The sequence below is a fragment of the Halichoeres trimaculatus genome, unplaced genomic scaffold (genome assembly GCF_033239565.1).
Source record: "Halichoeres trimaculatus isolate MK-OKI-2021-1 unplaced genomic scaffold, fHalTri1.1 fHalTri1_scaffold_22, whole genome shotgun sequence".
In the NCBI taxonomy this organism is placed as follows: domain Eukaryota; kingdom Metazoa; phylum Chordata; class Actinopteri; order Labriformes; family Labridae; genus Halichoeres; species Halichoeres trimaculatus.
In genome coordinates, this window is record NW_027437200.1 from 11,304,993 (window position 1) to 11,325,008 (window position 20,016).

A 20,016-nucleotide genomic window follows, 5' to 3' on the forward strand; every position below is an offset into this window, starting at 1 on the left:
CTTCATCCAAAAAGTCGAAATGTTAAAAAAAAAAAAAAAGAATTATGCAGATCCTTGGTGCAAACAGAGCTAAAAATTCTCATTGAGCAGGCCTACATTTGGCTTCAATAGTCAAACACTTCACTTTCTCACCTCTTTAAATACCATTAGTTATGTGAACACATGCCCCAAACATATAAACATGTTTTCACACTTCTAATCTCAAAACAAAAACTCCCACCTTCATTTCAAACCTTATTAGTGAGCCTTGATATGGTTATAACAGGTGGGTTTAGTTGAGCAGCTTTCTTTCTTTCTTTTTAAAAACCTGGTTTAATAAACTGGATCTCATTTTCAATCTTTCTCTTTTTAAAACATCCTCCTATCACCTGTTTCTTTGTCTCTCCTGTCTCTTTCCCGAACACGTGTGATGTAAAGGAGGGACACTGCCCTCTAGTGTTGAGTTGGGACCATTTGTCATGAAATGCACCACGTCATGGAGAGAGACTGATATGTCTCTGTTGGTCTATTTTCAGACAGCCACAAAATATGAGCTCAGGCAGTGACTAAGAATAGAAGAGATGATGAGGGTTTATTTCTATACGACCATGAAGCAGACTTAACACGGTGTGGTGGGATATTCTTCACTTGTAACAACACTTCTTTATTCCTCCTAACGTGCTTTTCTTTCTTCTCCTGTCATGTTCTGTAGGAGGAGGCCATCCCAGAGCTGGAGATAGACGTGGATGAGCTGCTGGATATGCCCAGTGACGTTGAACGGGCAGCCAGGGTGAAGGTAGGACATAAGCATAAACTTAAACTGTGCAGTGTTGGACAAGCTAAAGACAAAACTATGTTCTAACTGTCTGTTTGGTTGTTTCAGGACCTGCTGGTTGACTGTTTTAAACCTACTGAGGTACGAGTTTCCCCATCCTTATTTTCATCCCTTTTATCTTTTGAATGTTTTGGTCTCATGTATTTTGTTCCTCCTGTCTCCCTGTAGGACTTCATCTCAGAGCTGCTCGACAAGATCCGAGGGATGCAGAAGCTCTCCACGCCTCAAAAGAAATGATGACACCCCTTCTTTTTCACCTCCTCTTCTTCTGTCCCAGCATTCTCCCCTTCACCTCAGCCCTCGCGTCTCGTCTTCCTACTGCACTTTCTATTCTTTTCATTTTGAAATCTCTTTTCTTCTCGAGGAACTTCTTCTTATACCCTTTGTTACCAAACCATTTCTTCTTCCTCTCCTCTCCCTGCCTGGATCCAGCCCTATAAATTGTCTCTTTTAGTATCATGGTGAACTTCCTTGTTGTTGTTTTTCTTAACTTTTCTCGTGAAAACTATCAGCAAAGAAGAAAAAGTAAAGTTCAAAACGCTAGAACAACCACATAGCAAATTATTGGTCTCAATCCAGGCACACTCTCTCCTTCTTTGTTTCCCTTCTGTTCCTCCTTCACCCTTTGTTTGGCTTCACTCCTCTTCCTCACCCAGCCTCTCTTCCTCCCACTGCGCTGCGTGCCACTCTCCGTTCTTCTGAGGAGCAGATGAGATGAGCTCTGTAATTACGGAGAGCGGAGCGGCTGGGAGTAGGAAGAGGAACGAGAGAGTTTGCAACAGCAGAAAAAGAAAGAATGGAGGAGGAATCGGCCAATCAGATTGAAGCAGGGCCTAATCATGGCTGATGTCTCACCCAATGAGGCTCCTTTTTGTTGTTACCTGTATATGATCCTGTGACCAACCAGGATTCTTTTGATACTTTCTTATCAGTTTGAGGGCACAGGGACATTTACTTGACTGTAGGTTTTTTTTTTTTTTGTAACTTTTTTGGGGGTCCGTACAGATTTTTTCACATTCTTACCCCCGTAATCAAAGGCATTTGCTACAGTGGTGCATTTACAGACTCTTTCCTTATGTGTGTATCTTTTGAAAACCTGCACTATGTCATTTTGGGAAGAAAATTTGAAGCTCTGACCACAAAGAGTAATGTATGGTGTATCTTTAGTCCAACAAGAGGAAAAGTTGATCCCTTGAAATAGCTGTTGAACCTAGAAAAAGTCGCTGGCTGGCTGTGGTGGTCATAAGATCCTGCTAATTTTAGAGTTAAAAGATTCTCATTTAAGGCTAGAGTAGAAGTAGGTGCTCTTGGTGGGTTTGTTGGAATAGATTTTGAATTCTTGGGGGGAAAACTGTTTTTCTTTCTTCAAATGTGTGATGCAGTTATAAGAGAGGCTCTTGAAAAGCCACTGCTGTCCAGTCTGCACATACAAATGTACGTCTGTGTGTTGCTAAATGATACGTACGTGTGTTGCTACATAATGTACAGCAACATTCATATTAGGAGTGTTTTTCTGGCCTGTATATTCTGCTGTTCTGTACGAAGATTTAGACTTTAGTATAGGACTGGTTCCTGTTTGGTTTTGTCTTTTTTCTTTGTAACACACATCGACAGTCAGACAGGGGGACCCTAACAAAGCTGCCTTGTTTTTTTCTTTGTATCATCCCCCTTTCTCTGTCACTTTCTCACCTTCTCTTCTTGAACCTTCAACATCTATTAGTCCCACAGACCAGCTCAAAACACTCACACACATGGTAACACTGGAAATGTCTTCAGGGCTCCATGTTGGTGCTGTCCTCTCCCTGTCTGCAAACCCACCAGTAAGACGGGAGAAGAGCAAGAGGAAAGCAGCTATCCCACTCTGAAGCTGTCTGGAAGCATTCACCCTTCTTTTCTCCCTCTTGTGTCTCATTCACACACTCACTGGCAGCCCTTGGGGTGGATGAAACGGAAACACATTAGCAAATACAGCTGCCTCTTACACAAATTCGCACACACACACATACACACATTAGCCACTGAAGGAGAGCGACAGAGAGAGGTCTGGAGCTATCACATTTGTGTTTCCCGCTGCAGCTGCCAATCATCTCCAAGAATAAGCCATCTGTCTCTAATCCAGAACCAATCAGGATGGAGACAGAAGTCCACCAGCCAATCAGAGGAGCAGCAACATTTGCTGTGGTTCCTGTGGCACAGAGCGAACACCTGCGGTGACAGCAGACCTCCACCATCCGTCCCTTTCTTCCTCATAGCCATCACACACACACACACACACACACACACACACACACACACACACACACACACACACACACACACACACACACACACACACACACACACACACACACACATGCTCATACACACATTGGCCCTTTTCATTTTGCTGCTCTGTCATTTCTCCCTGACATCTCCCCTCTCTCCCCCTCTTCCTCCCCCTTCCACCCGCATCCATCCTTATCTCAGTCTTCTTCTATCTTTCTCTTCTCTCCTTTCCTTTCCTTTTTTTAAAGAAACAGATGTTGCCTTAGGTATTATTTATGTTACACAAACCAAATAAACGTGAGACATTCATTTTTAAAAGGTAACACAGACTGCGAAAATGTGTGTTACTGAGCAGAATTGCGGCATCCTTGGCCGCCTTTTTTTTCTTTTTGAAAAACAATGAGATTCTCTTGTTTTGTTTTTTTAGAAGTGAGTGTTTAATACTTAGGCCTTGATACAGTGATTTGTTTAGATAATACAATGTTCTTTACATTTACCATTTGAATACTGGTCTGTTTTTATTGTGATCATGACACTTCTTTGATGCTAGGCCTTGGATTCACTTGTAGTCGAGCAAAAATCCATTCAGATACATTTTGGTGCGATTGCTTTTGCCTTCTTGGTGTGGTTTCCAAATCAAGAAAGGTCCGCAGTTTGAGGGGGTGGCATTTTGGTCGTTTGGATTGTTGGCAAGCTCAATCAGTTGCTGCATTTGAGTGGATTTTGATTTCTAAATCCAGGTTTGGATTCTACCTTCTTAGACTGTTATTGAAAAGTCTGTTTTTTTACTGTTGGGGGAAATTGCAAAAATATATATATACACGGATTATCAACATTGAGGTTAATTACAAGAGCTAAACCACACAGATTGGAAGAATGTAGGTGATTTTTGGACAAGGATTAGATGAAACCAACAAACAAATGTAGCAATATCAACAACAGGTCTTGTTTTTGCCCAATTTTGTTACACTTTTATGCAACTTTAATAAAAACATGTAAAATGAATTTATTGTCTTAGTTAATTCTCATCCTCATGGAAAAAAATGGCACTGCATTTCAACTTAATGAGGGATAACTCAGGTGTGCAATATTTCTTACATTGATTTTACATTGTGAAGCTATTACAGAAAAGCTGTATATAAACAAAATGCTGACATAGTTAATATTAATAGCTTGACCTGTGATTATGCTGTCATTGGTGCCAAAATGTCTGCCCTGAGAAGAACCCATTGTCCAAAAGACATGACAGCCAACATCATCATTTGCATGGTTCTCTTTGGCATCACGCATTACTGTGGCGCCACCCTGTGGATTTTTGCAATAGAACCACAAGTGTGAAGAATGACTTGGGAATTCCCCTGCACTGCGTGCAATTACATTTTTCAGTTGTTCTGGTGAGGTTTTATTTATCCAAGATGTAATCCAACCTTGTTATTGCGCATTTTGTTATATGGCATAATGGCTGCACTGTTTGGTTTTATGAGTGAAAGAGCGATTCTCCCATTCAAAATTTCTAGAAGAATAGTGGGAGGAAAATTTGGTTTGTAAATTATCTATTCACAATTTCTTTTTCGTCTTAACAATTTTATACATACCAAAAGTTATACACAATCTTATAAAGTATGAACCTGTAACAGTAAATACAAAGGAACCATTTATTTTTTCATTTAAATCAAGCCTAGGGGCATTCATTTACAATTAACGGAAAACAACCGGCAGCAAAGACGAAACATTCAATAAGGGCCATAAATGATAATAATAATAATAATAATAATAATAATAATAATAATAATAATAATAATAATAAAGAAGTGTTGGGAAAAGTCAGGACTAATGTTTCTAACATTTTTTTTTTTTTTTTAAATATTTAAAATTGTTTATGAACCAGTCATAGGAGGGTTCGGGTTTTCTCCACTTATTGCAATTAATGTGACATTGACACATGGGTTAAAATAAGATTTACCACGTCAGAAATTGATGGGTTTCAATTAACCATATGTAGTAAAATAATGTATTCATCATAACACGGCATTTTACAGTACAACAACTTTAAAATGTGAATTATATCGTTATATTTTGTGTTTACATACATGCGCGGGATTTTAGCAATAGCCTATTGGCCAACTTTCGTGCTTTCCCACAGCAAACTGGATTGTGATTGGTTTGAAAGACCTGCAACAAAATTTTGATTGGATAAACCCGGTATGTTGCTCGTCCTTTCCATTGGTCAGTCTGACCGCAAAACTCGACGCTGATTGGCTCATTTTGCGGTTGTAGAGTCTGGCAAAGTGTCGAACTGAAGACTGAAGTGAAGAGGAAGTACTTTTCTAAATGGATATGTAGGAAGGTTTGATTCAATTTCAACTGGCGAGCCGAGGGAGAAGGTGAGCAGACTTTTTTGTTTTTTTTTCCGTATGAGGGAGTGTTTTATTTACCCACAGCATCGCCTGCCTGCTTGCCTGGACGGATAACGTTACTTGTTAATCCCTGTGCAGTACAAGACAGTAGGAGAGCTACCCCTCAACATGCTTCCTGATGATTCAACCTCTTGTTTTCTTTTCTGTAAAAAGCAAAGGACATTCAAAGAATACGTGCGTCATTTCACTGTCAAATTGTCTGGACGGTGTGATTAACAAAGCCATCACCTCGCTGTGTGGTCTCCAATGTTAGCTAACGTTAGTGTTGCACTTGACTACACAGTGGGATTTTTGCCGTGTATTTGGTATAAGAACAAGACAGCGTCCGTGAGACAATTCTTCTGGGTTGGTAACTAACTAAACTGCTAATATAACACTCTCTGTATGCAGTTGTGATCTTTGTTATACTCCTCATACCGCTACTGTACTCGCAATGTTACCCATCTTACTGTATGACATCACAGAAGCTACCAGTGGTCAAGTTAGCAAAATTACTCAAAAACGACCGGTAAGGAAATGAATCACTAATTTATCAATGAATAAACATTTTATCGTATTTTTTATTTGAAACTAATTTAATTATCTGTTTATACCTCGGGGAGTAAATGCTGCTTTTTATTTTTACTTTGGAATATCGTATTTTTTGCCGTTTAATAAAGTCAAACCATTTCCGGTCTCGTGCCGTGTGTTGCTGTGCTGGTTTGACAGTTGAACTACGCCATAAGGCAGCTTGATGTCCCGCGGGCGTTGCGGTGTTATTCAGCCTTGTTTCTTTTCTTTTAGCGCTGTAAGCTACAGTACACAATAACACCACTTATACCTCTCTGCTTTACCAACAGAACAGCGTACTCTCTCACGTTGTTTGTCTCCCGTACCCTCTTTATGTTGTATCATTACCGGTACCGCAGCTGCGGTGTTGTCGTTAACCATCAGCACCAAAGAGCAAAAAATAGAAACAGAAATTAGTGCAGTGTAACAGGCTGGTCCGTTGTATCTGCACGTAAAAACCTCAATTGCACAGAGTTGGGAGGCTTTGGACCCCTAATAAAACCCATATTTTATTCAGTTTTCGAGACCAGTCAATTAGTTCTGCAACATGTTCTGCAATCTTTGGTCCATTCATCACCATATGTAGCATTAAAAATAAAAACTAGGCCAGCTAAAATGAGAAGAAAACTATGTGCAGTAACAGCTTTAATATTGCCGAAAACAAGAGTCCAGTAAACCAGGAAAAATTATAAAAGCTGATTTGTTTTATCATTTTGACTGTCTCTCTCTGTGTTTACATCATGGACCCCCTGAATACAAATAAATGCATTTTATCTTTACATTTTACCACCAAACAATCTGAGGTCGGATCTGATAGCAGGTGGGTGTAAAAGCTGGGCCTCTGAACACCCAGACATCTTTGCAACAAGTAAAAAATATGCCTTCTGGCTGAGACATCATTCCTGAGTTTTACATCACACCATTTGTTTTGGTGCAATTAATTCTGACTTGTGATGATGTGATACAATTGGGTTTTGAACTCAGTCCTGATAATGACATTTTTATTGAACTATTCAAAACTAGAAAAGCACTCAGAGAGCGCAGACCTACGTCAAGTTTATTGTGATTGTCATGTAAGACTTTAGTCCTACTTTAATGTTATACTCTCTTACAGCAGACTGTCTGCTACAGTTTGGTGTTAGTTGCAGGTTCATATGATAATTTGATACCTTACAGTGTTGAAAATTATGATGACCCAGTACATATTTCATATTCTGGATCTCAGCATCCAGAATATTGCCAGGATCTGGAAAGTACTTTTACATGTGTCAGAGATTATTATTACCTTGTCTTGTATTGTTTTGCAAAGCAATCCGACCATTTACTATGGAGTTATATACACATATGGTGAAAACGGCTCTATCTCATAATGAGAAAGAATCCTTTAAAAAAAAAATCCTGGATCCAGACGGTGATCCGGATCACCTCCATAATGTAATCACTTCTTTCTTATCCCATTTTGAACGTTTCTTGGAAATTTCATCAAGATCCATTTATCAGTTTTTGAGTTATGTTGTTTACAGACAAACAAACAATCTCTCCCCAAACATAACCTCCTTGGTGGAGGTAAAAAAGTTACAGAGTGAGTGACAAACTTTTTAAACAACGTTAAAAGTTAAAATTAAATGTAGAATTAAAGTACAGCAAAAAAATATTTAATACATTTTCATACAAAAACTAAAGTCTCTAGAACTTTTTTAGATGAGATCTAGAGGCAGAGATGGATTTGTACATCAGATGTAAGCCATAAATAAAAAAAAAAGATTTTTGATTGACTGCACCTCTTAACTTCAAAGATCCAGACACATGATGGTTTTTGAAAGTCCTTAACAAACAAGAGTCACCACTATTTCACAAACCCAACACAGATGGAATCACTGTTTATGAAATGACTAATACTCATCAGTAAAACAGCACTGGTTTAATAAGTTTAATGAAGTTGACTTTAAACCTTCATCTTGTCCTGTTGTGATATGAGCTGTGTGTGTTGTTACACAGCCAGCCATGCCTGCGCAGCCTCCTGTCAGGGAGCCGGAGGAGGAGATGGAGGCAGAAGGAGAGTCACAGCTCCCTGAAGCCAACGGTGAGATGGAGCAAATAAGAGATGACGACAAAGGAGGTGGAGGTGGAGGTGGAGAGGAGACTATGGAGGAGAGCACAGAGGAGAGAGACAGTGACCTGGAAGAGACTGAGGAGGAGGAAGAGGAGGAGGAGGAAGAGGAGAGCTCAGGTAAACTCTATATGAACAGTTTTGAGTTGAGTGTGTGTCCATGCTATGGAGGAGGAGTTGCATCTTGGTTCATCTCTTTTTTTCACTGTTGCTTCTCTGTGAAGAAATGGACGATGAAGACTGTGAGCGGAGGAGAGGAGAATGCCTGGATGAGATGTCTGATCTGGAAAAACAGTTTCAGGAGCTGAAAGAGAAGTGAGTTCAAGAAAAGGGGTGATGAAAGTTAACGTTCTGCGTGTGTGTTCAGATCTCCTCAGGGTCACTTTTTGTTCGCAGGTTGTTCCGAGAGCGGCTGAACCAGGTGAAGGTGAAGCTGGACGAGGTGCTGACGGGGAAGGCTGGAGAATACAGAGAACCACTGGCTGCTCTGCAGAACAGCATGCAGATACGCACACAGGTGGCTGGTAAGTACAACACACAGCCCTCTCATGGCATAAAGAGCAAGTGAAGGGACTAGAGTCAGTGTGTGCTTTCATTCATTAAAGGGGACATATCATGCTTGTTTCTCCTTTTCACTATGCCAGACTAGGATGCCTGTAAAGCATTTCTGCCCTCAGTACAAGTCATTTAGTTCCTTCATTGCCCCACAATAGCATTCTCAATATCCTCAGTTTAGGCCATTCTGAAGATCTCGTTGAAACGCTCCGTTGGAGAATGACCTCCAGTAACCTCGCAACATCACAGCCCTTTGTGCTCTGATTGGTCAGTTCTATCAGAGGGGCGGAGGGGGTAGAGCCAGGGGGCGGTTTTTGCAGCATGGCAGTATTTACAAAATCGCCATATTGGATGGGGCAGACTGAGCGAGTTTGCTGTTTGCCAAAACGTCACTGTAAAGCATTGATAGCACTAATAAAATGGCAGAGTGTAGGATACGTCCTTTTGTATTGGACCCCGAGTCAGACCTGGACGGTTCTGCAGCTCAGGAGGAAGAAAATCCACCTCGACACAGATCATCTCAGGACGCTTCAGTGTGGTGAGTCAAACCGGTACTGTAACATGTGTAGTTTATACGTTTATACTCGGCTCTTGGTGGGTGTATCCCGCGGTGGTGGTTGTGTGACTAACTGACATCACAGAGGAGGAGCTGCTTTATCAGATTACTCCAATAAAAAGAAAGGATCCTCGTGTCGTCACGACGGTCGAAATCTCGCGGCCAAATGTCAATGACCTTTTTTCAGAAGCATCAAATCTTGTTCTAGGATATCAGAAAAAATACAATATCTCATTTTTTGAAAATTCAGGGGGTGAAAGGTCTTGTTTTCAAATTTATTATATTATATGTAAGAATTAAATCAGGGATCAGCATGATATGTCCCCTTTAAATCACATGTACTGTGTCTTGTGAAAAAGCTGAGGCTAAAACTGGGTTTTATTTCAGAAACAAGTTGTGATTTACTTTTAATTTAAACAATGGTCTTATTATGTCTTATTATTACTGTACATGCATGCCTCTGCACAGTGTCTCCACATGGTGGATACAGCCTACCATGCCTCCTTGATTTTCAACCTCTGACCCACTATTGTGAGTTTTACTCTCAGGTCGAATGGCCTGCTTTGGCAACCTGGAGGCTCACACATTGGTAGTTCTTGGCCTGCTTCCCCACTATTTATGTGTTTTGTTATGCAGAAAAGTATGTGGTAGTATCCCCTGCATTCTCGGGACCTCATTATGCTCTTTGTCCCAAACACTCGGACTGAAATTGGGGGAAGGGCCTTTGGATACTCTGCGCCCTCATCGTGGCACCAGTTGCAGAATGACTTGTAGCTTAAGGAGCTGGTGTCCTTCATTTATTAAGTCTAAAATGAAAGACATGTAAGCTGGTTATGTTAGATGTCAGGGTTATAGCTCAGTTGTTGGAACACTTTTTTCCTCGAACGTGATTTTAAGCCATTATCTTGTGTTTTATTGACTGTGCTTTGTCTCTTTTGTGCTTCCTGTTTGTAACTTGTAAGAGATTTTTAATCTCAATGGGACCAACCCGGTTAAATAAAGGTTAGATAAATAATTCAGAGACAGTGTGAAAGTGGACAGAGCAGGAAACCAGGAGGGGATGGTTTGACATAGCTCAGGTCGCTCATGCTGCCCGCCGGATGACGATAACCACTTGACATGGGATGTAGAACTTGACCTCTACATCAAACCAGCGCCTTGCTGTAATTATTTCCTGATGAGAGTGAGTCATCTAGCCTTTTTGTGTTGCTGCATAATTCTTAATGCTTGATTACTCAAGTGTCTTAGAGCTGGTTATCACTGTCCGGGTTGTTTAGAAAAAAAAATGTTGATTGTGAATTGCTGGCATCAACAGAAGCCCCTGAAACAGCCTGTTCAAAGTGCTTATTCTGCATCACCTTTCTGTGTCAATGGTTCAGAGGTGAACTCCTGTACTTGAATACCCTAATGCTGTGTGATTGCTCCTGTTGTAGTGGAACCATGTGTAACTTAACACTTTGACAACAACATGAGGGTGTTGTTTGTTAAGTGTAAAAGCCAAAGATAGCATAGCAGTGTTGTTCTGGTGTTGTGACACAATTTCTGTTATAACAAGGCTATGGATCTGTGTGCCACAGGAGGCTGGATTCATTTTATTTAAGACACAAAATATTTTCTTCACCTGTGAGTATCCTTGTAGGTCAGCTGTGACTGGACATTTGTGTTGGATCTTCCCAAGAGGCAACCAAGAGCTTCAGGGAGTTGGACTAAACATGTGAGGCAGTTTGGTCGTGCTTTAACCTGAGTGTTCGCTTGAGGCTGGCTCTGAAAATTCCAGAAACCATATATATATCAAGTTAAAAAGCAGAAATAAACATATTTACAGCCTGGCACTAAAGAGCCAATTTCTGTAACAGCACAGGTGCATTTTTCATTTAACTCTATAATTAGGAAGATATCAAGATGACGAGATCACCACATTAGAGGCGGTCACCCTACAGTCCTTAGGCCCCGTTTACACAACAACGTTTCATCTGAAAACGCTAAAACACAGTGAAAATGCAGAGTAACAAATCTGCGTTTACTCGGAAACGCTGATGGACTGAAAACGCTGTAGTAAGCATGCCAGGCCTGTAGGTGGTGCTCTAACTGTCTTGTCCAGAAGCCGCTTTTGGGAGATCTCCACTTAAGTAGAGTTGAGCCAGTCATCTGGTGTATTGGGGAATACTAAGTTAAAAAGTGGAGCAACAGATACACATTTTGTTGAAAGACAGTCAGCAGATACAGCAGATTGAGCAGCACAAGCACAACATGGTAGTTCGCGACGATCATAACAACGGTACTGTTGTATGCGCACGCGTGAGGCAGAGTGTGGGGTCAGTGTTTCCACTGCAGGCTTACTGTTTACACTGCAACGGTGTCGGGAGGGTTTCAGAAAAATCCCACTCTAAAGGCCGTTTTCAAAAGTTTGCGTTTTAGGTCAGCTGAAACGCCGTGTAAACGCGAGGTTGAAACGCAATAAAACTTTTGCTTTTCACCCTAAAACCGTTGTCGTGTAAACGGCCCTTTAGTGTGGATTTGGTGTGTTGATGGTTTCTGCAACCAGCCTCCAGTGGACACTTGGTGAACTACAGTTTTTCGCACTTCCCCATCTGCTTCATATTGAATGTCAGGATGTTCCCCCTTGATTAAAAACATTTGATCAAAAAGACTCAATCTGTAAACTCCTCTCTGTGTCTTATCACAGGTGTGTACAAAGAGCTGTGTCTGCAGGTGATCAAACACAAACACGAGTGTGAGCTGCAGGGAGCGAAGCAGCACCTGGAGGTAAACCAAAACAAGGATTTTTGTGCTGCAAAAGGATGCTCACACTTTGGATGATGTTCACGTGTGGTCGTGTGTCTTTGTCACAGAGCGAGCGCACGCTGCTGTTTGATGCCATGAAGACAGAGCTGCTGGAAAAGATCAGACGACTGGAGGAGGACAGGCAGAATATTGACCTCACCTCAGGTTTGAACTACAGTTACTGACATGATTGTGTCATGTTAATAGTCGCCTTTAATCAGGAAACAAAAGACCTAATGACCAACAACAACACAACAGAAGAAGCACAGCATGTTTGTGCCGACGGTTTCCTTGAGTATAAAATACGTTACTAGTCAGCAAAAGCAGCCACACACACTCTGAATTATACATGCAGAACAATGCATGGTTTGCAGACTTGAAAAACACACATGTAGGCACAAAATGTGTCACTTTTTGGTATCCTACACGCAACCTTTTTTCAGAGTCTGTAACTGACAGCTGACTTTGCAGCATAGCATTAAAGCTGACATTGTAAGTGAACTGCTAAAGTCTAATTCTGTGAGCTTCATCTTTCTCCTTTTCAGAGTGGAGTGATGAGATAAGAGGCAAGAAATGTAAAAGAAAGAACCAGCTGGGTCGGTCCGAGAGGAAGAAGAAAGTGGCCCTGGTTTCAGGTAAACGATCTCTCAGCTTATCACTCTTTTTTTAACCTTTTGTTAATATTTTAACCATTTAAATGTTTGTGAACTTTACACAAGGCCAGGAAATAAAATAAGAGCTATGTCATGATTTCAAATGGGGTTGATAACAGACAAAGAGACACCTTAAAATCAGATCACTGGCCATTATTTACCAGCTTGGTGTAGAAACTGGTGCAGATTTGGATGCAGAAACCAGCGTAAGACAGGGTTCATATGTGACCTATGAAACCAGTCACACTGACACATGATCAGGTGTTGACAAGTGTGGTAAGGGAAAACATTCCTTATTGAAATGAGACAACTCTAATTATTTACTTGCCAACTGGCCTCACCTACCAAATTTATGAAGGAAGAATGTTTTAGGGTAAAAAAAAAAAAAACCATCTCTGAGGGAAATGAAAATGTGTCCTTGGTATCCAAACTGACCTCCAGCTGAGTTATAAACATTTAGTTCATGAAACATTAATCTATTAGTCTCTCGCTGCGTTTCCATTACACCTAGATTTACGCAAAACCTAAATATCGCAATAAAGAAATGGTAATGGAAACACCACATTTTCGAAAAACCTCTCAAATTTCCATTAAAAGTTTTACGCTCTCATGAGGTGATTTTTTCAGGAATTTTGATACTGAATTGTGTCACAAAAGTGCAATGGAAACACCTTTTCTGCACATTGTCAAAACAACGCTCCCTTACCTCCTTGTACGTGTCCACTGCCAAAACAGTAATATTCATGAATCAGCATCATCATGAGTGCAGCGTCTGGACGGATGTTACGTTTTACTTGACTCAAGTCGTGCGCAATTCTAGTTGTAATCGAAACTTCAAAAATATCGCTTTTATTTTGCGAAAAAGTGTAATGGAAACGCAGCTAGTGACAGCTAAGGTCAGCTTTCATATAGTTATTTATTTTTCTTTAGTTAGTTGGGGGGGGGGGGGTCAAAACACATGCTGTATGTCCCTTTTTTCCCCCTTCTTTTTGCCCCTGTCCTTTGAAAAGTCTGTGCACACCACTGCTACAAGGTGATTTTTGTTTTGAGGGCTTTGAGAATTGATCTCATGGCACAGAACTAAATTGGACACGAGTATCTGAAAAAAAGCTGATCTTATTGGTGTTAGAGATCCCAGTTTTTTAATATGCTTTTTCAATAAAAAAAACATACTTTTACAAGTGTTTCTGAAATTATTCTGCCGATCCCTTGGCTATGGTTCATTAACCCCTGGAAACCCCACTTTGAGAAACACTGCAGTAAATAAGCGTTAGAATTATTGTTTATACCTCCAGACAAGCAGTGTTGTGAATGTTTTTTTTAATTATTTTAAAGTGTTGCATGCTTTAAAATTGTGTCTTTTTGATGACCTGAAGATTAAAACTACAGCCTTTGCTGAAGAAAACTTCAGGCCCCTCTGACATAGAGGTGGATGTTTTACTCTCCCTCCTGTCTCCCTCAGGACCTTTCATTGTCTACATGCTGAGAGACATCGATATCCTTGAAGACTGGACAGCCATCAAGAAGGTCAGAAGTTTGCTCATCTCCTACATTTTTCATTGCTGGTGTTTAAAAAACAACAGGCACTCCAACAAATAAAGACATTCAGAGTGTTATTGTTACTTTTAATTTCTGTGACATTTTCTTTGTTTGCTCTTTTTCAGGCAAAAGCAGCTCTCACACCACTAAAGAAGAAAGTTGAAAGTAAGTCAGTCTAACTTGTACCTGTCTGCACACAAACACACAGTTGTTATGTTTTCCTGAAAGCACTCTTTGTCTTTCAGAGCGGTGATATTAGGAGCGACTCGGTGAAGACCAGTGGCAAAGAAACCAAACCAAACACACACATTCCCAGCTCCTCGCACTAACGGTCCAGGTTTTGTCTCCCTGACTGAAACTCCGCCGACTGATGTGTTGTTTTTATCTGCGCCTTTTACCTCCTGTCACCCCCTGTCCCCTCACTGCTTGTTTGTTATCTATTTCTATTTAAAGAAGTTCTTAATGATATGACAGTCCTGTATTTATAGAATGATTTATAATGATAATTAAAATTTTACTCTTTTGTGACACAAGGTTTTTAAAAGTCTCTGGTTTTATGGGTTTGTTTGTGTGTTTCATTTCCACCAATCACCATGCAACAGTTCTATAAGCGCTAACATTTTATTTGTTGTATCTATTTTGTGTAATCTTTGTGTCAGCTGACTAGAAAAAGTGTGATATTAAGGAAGCTTTAATCAAAGGCATCATGGAAAATATACGCAGCAGGAGTGTAGATCTATCACATCTCAAACTGACCACATTTCTCATAAAAAAAGACACCAGTTGATGGTTTTGATGCACAGTTCATAGATACCTCCTGTGACGTATTATATAAAATAATTTCAGAATAGAAAAAGATTTTTCAAAAAAGAGGCTAGTGTGCTAAGCTGTAACAAAATTCCACCTGAGGTGGGGGAAAGTTTCTGAGGGCTTGAAGGTCCCATATTATGCAAAAATCTCTTTATTGAGTCTTTTAGTGAATTTGTGGGTCTTTGTTTTTCCTCCCAGCCCACAAAATGTGATATTTAATGACAAAACCTGTACTTAGTAGTGCTTGTGAATGTGAAATCCTGACCTAAAACAAGCTGTTTGGATTTTGGGGATTTGCCGAAGTCAGCGATTCCCTTTTTTGACCAATCAGGAGCAAGTCTGACCTGATTGGTCCACCGGAGCAGAAACCCCTGAATCCCCTCCCTTGCCCACTCCCCTCCCCACTGCTGTTACAACAGCCACTGCTTTGTTTTTGGCTGTAAACAGCCACATAGTTCTATGCACAAGCTTCCCATCTCAGAAGAAGACAGACTGAGTGGCTAGAGTTCATTTATCAAGGAAATGTTCCAGCTACACTCAGTAAAACTGTGCATGTGTGTGCTAGTCACTTCACGGCCGACTGCTTTTCCAACTTTGGACAGTCCAACAGAGGACTAGTGAATAGACTGGTCCTGAATCCAGGCGCATTACCAACCATCCACCAACAAACCTCTGACCCTGGAAATGTGAGTATTTTAAATGCTGTGTGCTGTGGAGCAGATGTAAGAGCTTTTCCTCAGTGTCCCCCCTGTCTCTGTGTTAGCTTCAGGATGCTAACTTTAGCTGCGTTAGCTTGTTGTTTTAGCCTGTAATGTTAGGGTAAACAAGCTTCGCTGTTTTCTAAACATTGTGCACTCGGAGCTTGTGGCGCTGCTCTCAGTGACGCGGAAGAGCGGGATGGTATCAGCGGTGGCTCATTTACATATGAAGGTCACGCCCACTAAATCGGAGCGTTCTGAACAGAGGGGATATGAGATCCTGGAAACAATGCTGCTGCTTGATTTACTGGCTTTTTGGACCAAAACATGTTACTACCATTTCATGAAGACATCAATGATCCATATTAAACTGCAGAAAAGGAGCAGAATATGGGACCTTTAAAAAACATAACCCAGACACAAACAGACCACAAGATTATGTCAATCCGATCAAAATTTCAGTGACAAAAAATGAAATTAAAAATACTAAAAACTGTGTGAATTAAACTGGTTGTTAAAGGTGCTGGAGGAAAAACAGGAGACAGGAGTGATTCTGGACAGCTTTTATTCACATAAGGAGGTGGGATCAGGAGAAAGATGCATTTTGTCCATATTTACTGTAGGGGGTAAATGTCAGGGGTCAGGGGCACTGACTCATGCAGGGATGGCATGAAGCCTGTGCACATGTATGTGACTAAGCAGCATTTAGTTATGGAAAAATAACATCTGACTTTTTCTGATGGAACTAATACCAACAATATGTGTGCAGCGTGTTTGAAATACATTGGTTTTCAAAAAACAGATGATTTTTAGATACTACAGGTCCTTCTCAAAAAATTAGCATATTGTGATAAAGTTCATTATTTTCTGTAATGTACTGATAAACATAAAACTTTCATATATTTTAGATTCATTACACACAACTGAAGTAGTTCAAGCCTTTTATAGTTTTCATATTGATGATTTTGACAAAAAAAGTAAAGAAAAACCAAAAATCCCTATCTCAAAATATTAGCATATCATGAAAAGGTACTCTAAATGACCTATTAACCTTATCACCTGAATCAATGAATTAACTCTAAACACCTGCAGCAAAAGATTCCTGAGGCTTTTAAAAACTCCCAGCCTGGTTCATTACTCAAAAACGCGATCATGGGTAAGACTGCTGACCTTACTGCTGTCCAGAAGGCCATCATTGACACCCTCGAGCAAGAGGGTAAGACACAGAAAGAAATTACTGAGCGAATAGGCTGTTCCCAGAGTGCTGTATCAAGGCACCTCAGTGGGAAGTCTGTGGGAAGGAAAAAGTGCAGCAGAAAACGCTGCACAACCAGAAGAGGTGACCTGACCCTGAGGAAGATTGTGGAGAAGGGCCAATTCCAGACCTTGGGGGACCTGCGGAAGCGGTGGACTGAGTCTGGAGTAGAAGCATCCAGAGCCACCGTGCACAGGCGTGTGCAGGAAGTGAGCTACAGGTGCCGCATTCCCCAGGTGAAGCCACTTTTGAACCAGAAACAGCGACAGAAGCGCCTGACCTGGGCTACAGAGAAGCAGCACTGGACTGTTGCTCAGTGGTCCAAAGTATTTTTTTCGGATGAAAGCAAATTTTGCATGTCATTCAGGAATCAAGGTGCCAGAGTCTGGAGGAAGACTGTGGAGAAGGAAATGCCAAAATGCCTGAAGTCCAGTGTCAAGTACCCACAGTCAGTAATGGTCTGGGTGCCATGTCAGCTGCTGGTGGTGGTCCACTGTGTTTTATCAAGGGCAGGGTCGATGCAGCTAGCTATCAGGAGATTTTGGAGCACTTCATGCTTCCATCTGCTGAAAAGCTTTATGGAGATGAAGATTTCATTTTTTAGCACAACCTGGCACCTGCTCACAGTGCCAAAACCACTGGTAAATGGTTTACTGACCATGGTATTACTGTGCTCAATTGGCCTGCCAACTCTCCTGACCTGAACCCCATAGAGAATCTGTGGGATATTGTGAAGAGGAAGTTGAGAGTCACCAGATCCAACACTGTGGATGAGCTTAAGGTCGCTATCGAAGCATCCTGGGCCTCCATAACATCTCAGCAGTGCCACGGGCTGATTGCCTCCATGCCACGCCTCATTGAAGAAGTCATTTCTGCAAAAGTATTCCCGACCAAGTACTGAGTGCATAACTGAACAGAGTTATCTGAAGGTTGACTTTTTTGTATTAAAAACACTTTTCTTTTATTGGTCGGATGTAATATGCTAATATTTTGAGATAGGGATTTTTGGTTTTTCTTTAATTTTTTGCCAAAATCATCAATATGAAAACAATAAAAGGCTTGAACTACTTCAGTTGTGTGTAATGAATCTAAAATATATGAAAGTTTTATGTTTATCAGTTCATTACAGAAAATAATGAACTTTATCACAATATGCTAATTTTTTTAGAAGCACCTGTATATCAAGTTGGTGTTTCATATAGAGTGGTTTTACTTTACTCCGCCCCTTTATCACAGTTCATCTCGTAACTTTTCCTCTTCCTCGTCTCCTCAGAGCTGTTTACTGAGTTTACGCGCCTGCCTCTCCCTGGCTTCGAAAGCGGCTTTGGTATCCATCAGCTCCTCCAGCTGCCGGCGTATCCGGGCCATGTCCAGCTGGGAGGCCTCGCACTGCTCCCTGAGGGCCGCCGACTCCACCCTGAGCTGTGCGGCAGCCATGGAGAGCTGATCGCTGCGGTCTCGGCACTGCATCTGCATCCTTTTGGCATCGTTCAGGAGAGACTCCACGCTCACCACCACCGATTCACACTGATCCTGTGACATCTCCTACAGCACAGACACAGGGGTCAAAGGTTCAAGCTGCACAAACATTAGTCAGAGAAGATGTGAGCAGGAAAACACTTTGGATATATTTTTAGTCTCTGTTTTGTAAGGGCTGTGCCTTGTCCTCTATAGCTCTGTACCACCTGACTGAATCAGAGGCTGTTCTGACAAAAAGGCAGGTAAAGGGAATCAACAGGACAGAGTGAGAAGTGGAGCACAGATCAACAGGTTTAAAAGAGAGCATTTGATCTGTGCAGTGTGAAGTAGCTTAAAGGACTTATCATAGCTTAGCTTGGTCCAGTGTCCACTGCTCTCCACCAGCTGCCTCTTCTGCACCTGTTCCACCACCCTGCTCCTTCTCATTTCACGTTTTCTACTGTGTAACAATTTGGATGTTAAAAATAAGTCTTACCATGGGTTGTAAGGTCAGATCAATCACAAGTCGCGTCTTCTGAGACTCAAGCTGCAGACAGTCCTTGAAGCCCTCCAGAGTGTTTTCTCCTCTTGGTTAACCTTTAAAGACTTCCTGTCTGTGTAAAATTGCAGAGAAAGTCTCCTGGTATCGATCCCACCTGAAGTGAAGAAAGTGGAAACAGCTGAACGTTGACTCACACACTGTTAAGTATTTACTGTTTTTTTTTTTTTGTTTTTTTTTCTTCTGTTTTCTCGGCGTCCCTGCCTTCTCTCTCCTGTTACCTTTAACCGTCTACCTCGGAGCTCAAAGAAGGTCAGGTAATCCACAGAGATTAAGCAGTTGGAGAAAAGGAAAGTGAGTTGTGCTGTAATCGCAGGAGTAAGCTCATTCTGTCTATTTTGATCTATGGTGGAAGTGCAGTTAACTCTTTCAGACATGCCATGCTCATTTTATTTTAATTTTGTTTTATTTTTTATTATTGTAATAATAATTATCTATTTAAATTTTATTTTATTTTATTATTTTTTTCTATTTTATTTTATTTAGAAAAGAATTAAAACAGAAAAAACTGAGGTGAATGGCTCAAAAAAGAAATTTCAAAAATAAAGACCAGGAACAGCAGAAAAAAACAAATAAATCAGTAAAAACAAATCAACACCCAAGGGACCCAAAGTTGCAGTACACAAACCTTGAGTTAGAAAGTGTAGAGTTAGGAGATACAGAGAGCTGGCGATAAACCTCCTGTAACAGCCATTTCCAAAATATTAACCAAAAAACACCTTTCCACATTAATAGCTATATTGAAAATCTGTTTGTCTCTTTTTTTGTTTTTGCACATCCTGGAAATACTGACACAGCTCTCCTTACAGATATCAAATTTACAGTAAGTTTCATGTTTGGTGCATGAACAACCCCTGGGTGGAGCATTTGACAGAGAGACATTCAGGGACTTCTGGTCTGGCAGGATTATAAAATGTATGAAGACATCTTTTCTGAAGAAGCAAGTTCTTGAAACATATAAGAATGATCAAATCAGTCCAAAAGAGGGAGTGAA

General features: G+C 40.8%; 2 protein-coding genes across 2 annotated transcripts in view; both read left to right on the forward strand.

The window, feature by feature from the left end:
* ppp1r14bb (protein phosphatase 1, regulatory (inhibitor) subunit 14Bb) overlaps positions 1 to 4,066 on the forward strand; it is a 38,294-nt gene extending 34,228 nt beyond the window's left edge. The window contains exons 2-4 of the mRNA XM_074661799.1: positions 692 to 775; positions 863 to 895; positions 983 to 4,066. Of these exons, the coding sequence (XP_074517900.1) occupies positions 692 to 775; positions 863 to 895; positions 983 to 1,051 (186 nt within the window). The 3' untranslated portion in view covers positions 1,052 to 4,066. The remainder of the gene's footprint in view (positions 1 to 691; positions 776 to 862; positions 896 to 982) is intronic.
* Positions 4,067 to 5,323: 1,257 nt separating this feature from the next.
* Positions 5,324 to 14,768, forward strand: brms1 (BRMS1 transcriptional repressor and anoikis regulator). Its single transcript, XM_074661798.1, has 10 exons — positions 5,324 to 5,463; positions 8,044 to 8,275; positions 8,380 to 8,470; positions 8,552 to 8,679; positions 11,953 to 12,032; positions 12,119 to 12,215; positions 12,596 to 12,685; positions 14,166 to 14,230; positions 14,368 to 14,407; positions 14,488 to 14,768. Exons 2-10 carry the CDS (start codon positions 8,050 to 8,052, stop codon positions 14,493 to 14,495), a joined length of 825 nt encoding a protein of 274 aa, XP_074517899.1. The 5' UTR covers positions 5,324 to 5,463; positions 8,044 to 8,049; the 3' UTR covers positions 14,496 to 14,768.
* Positions 14,769 to 20,016: the final 5,248 nt, after the last annotated feature.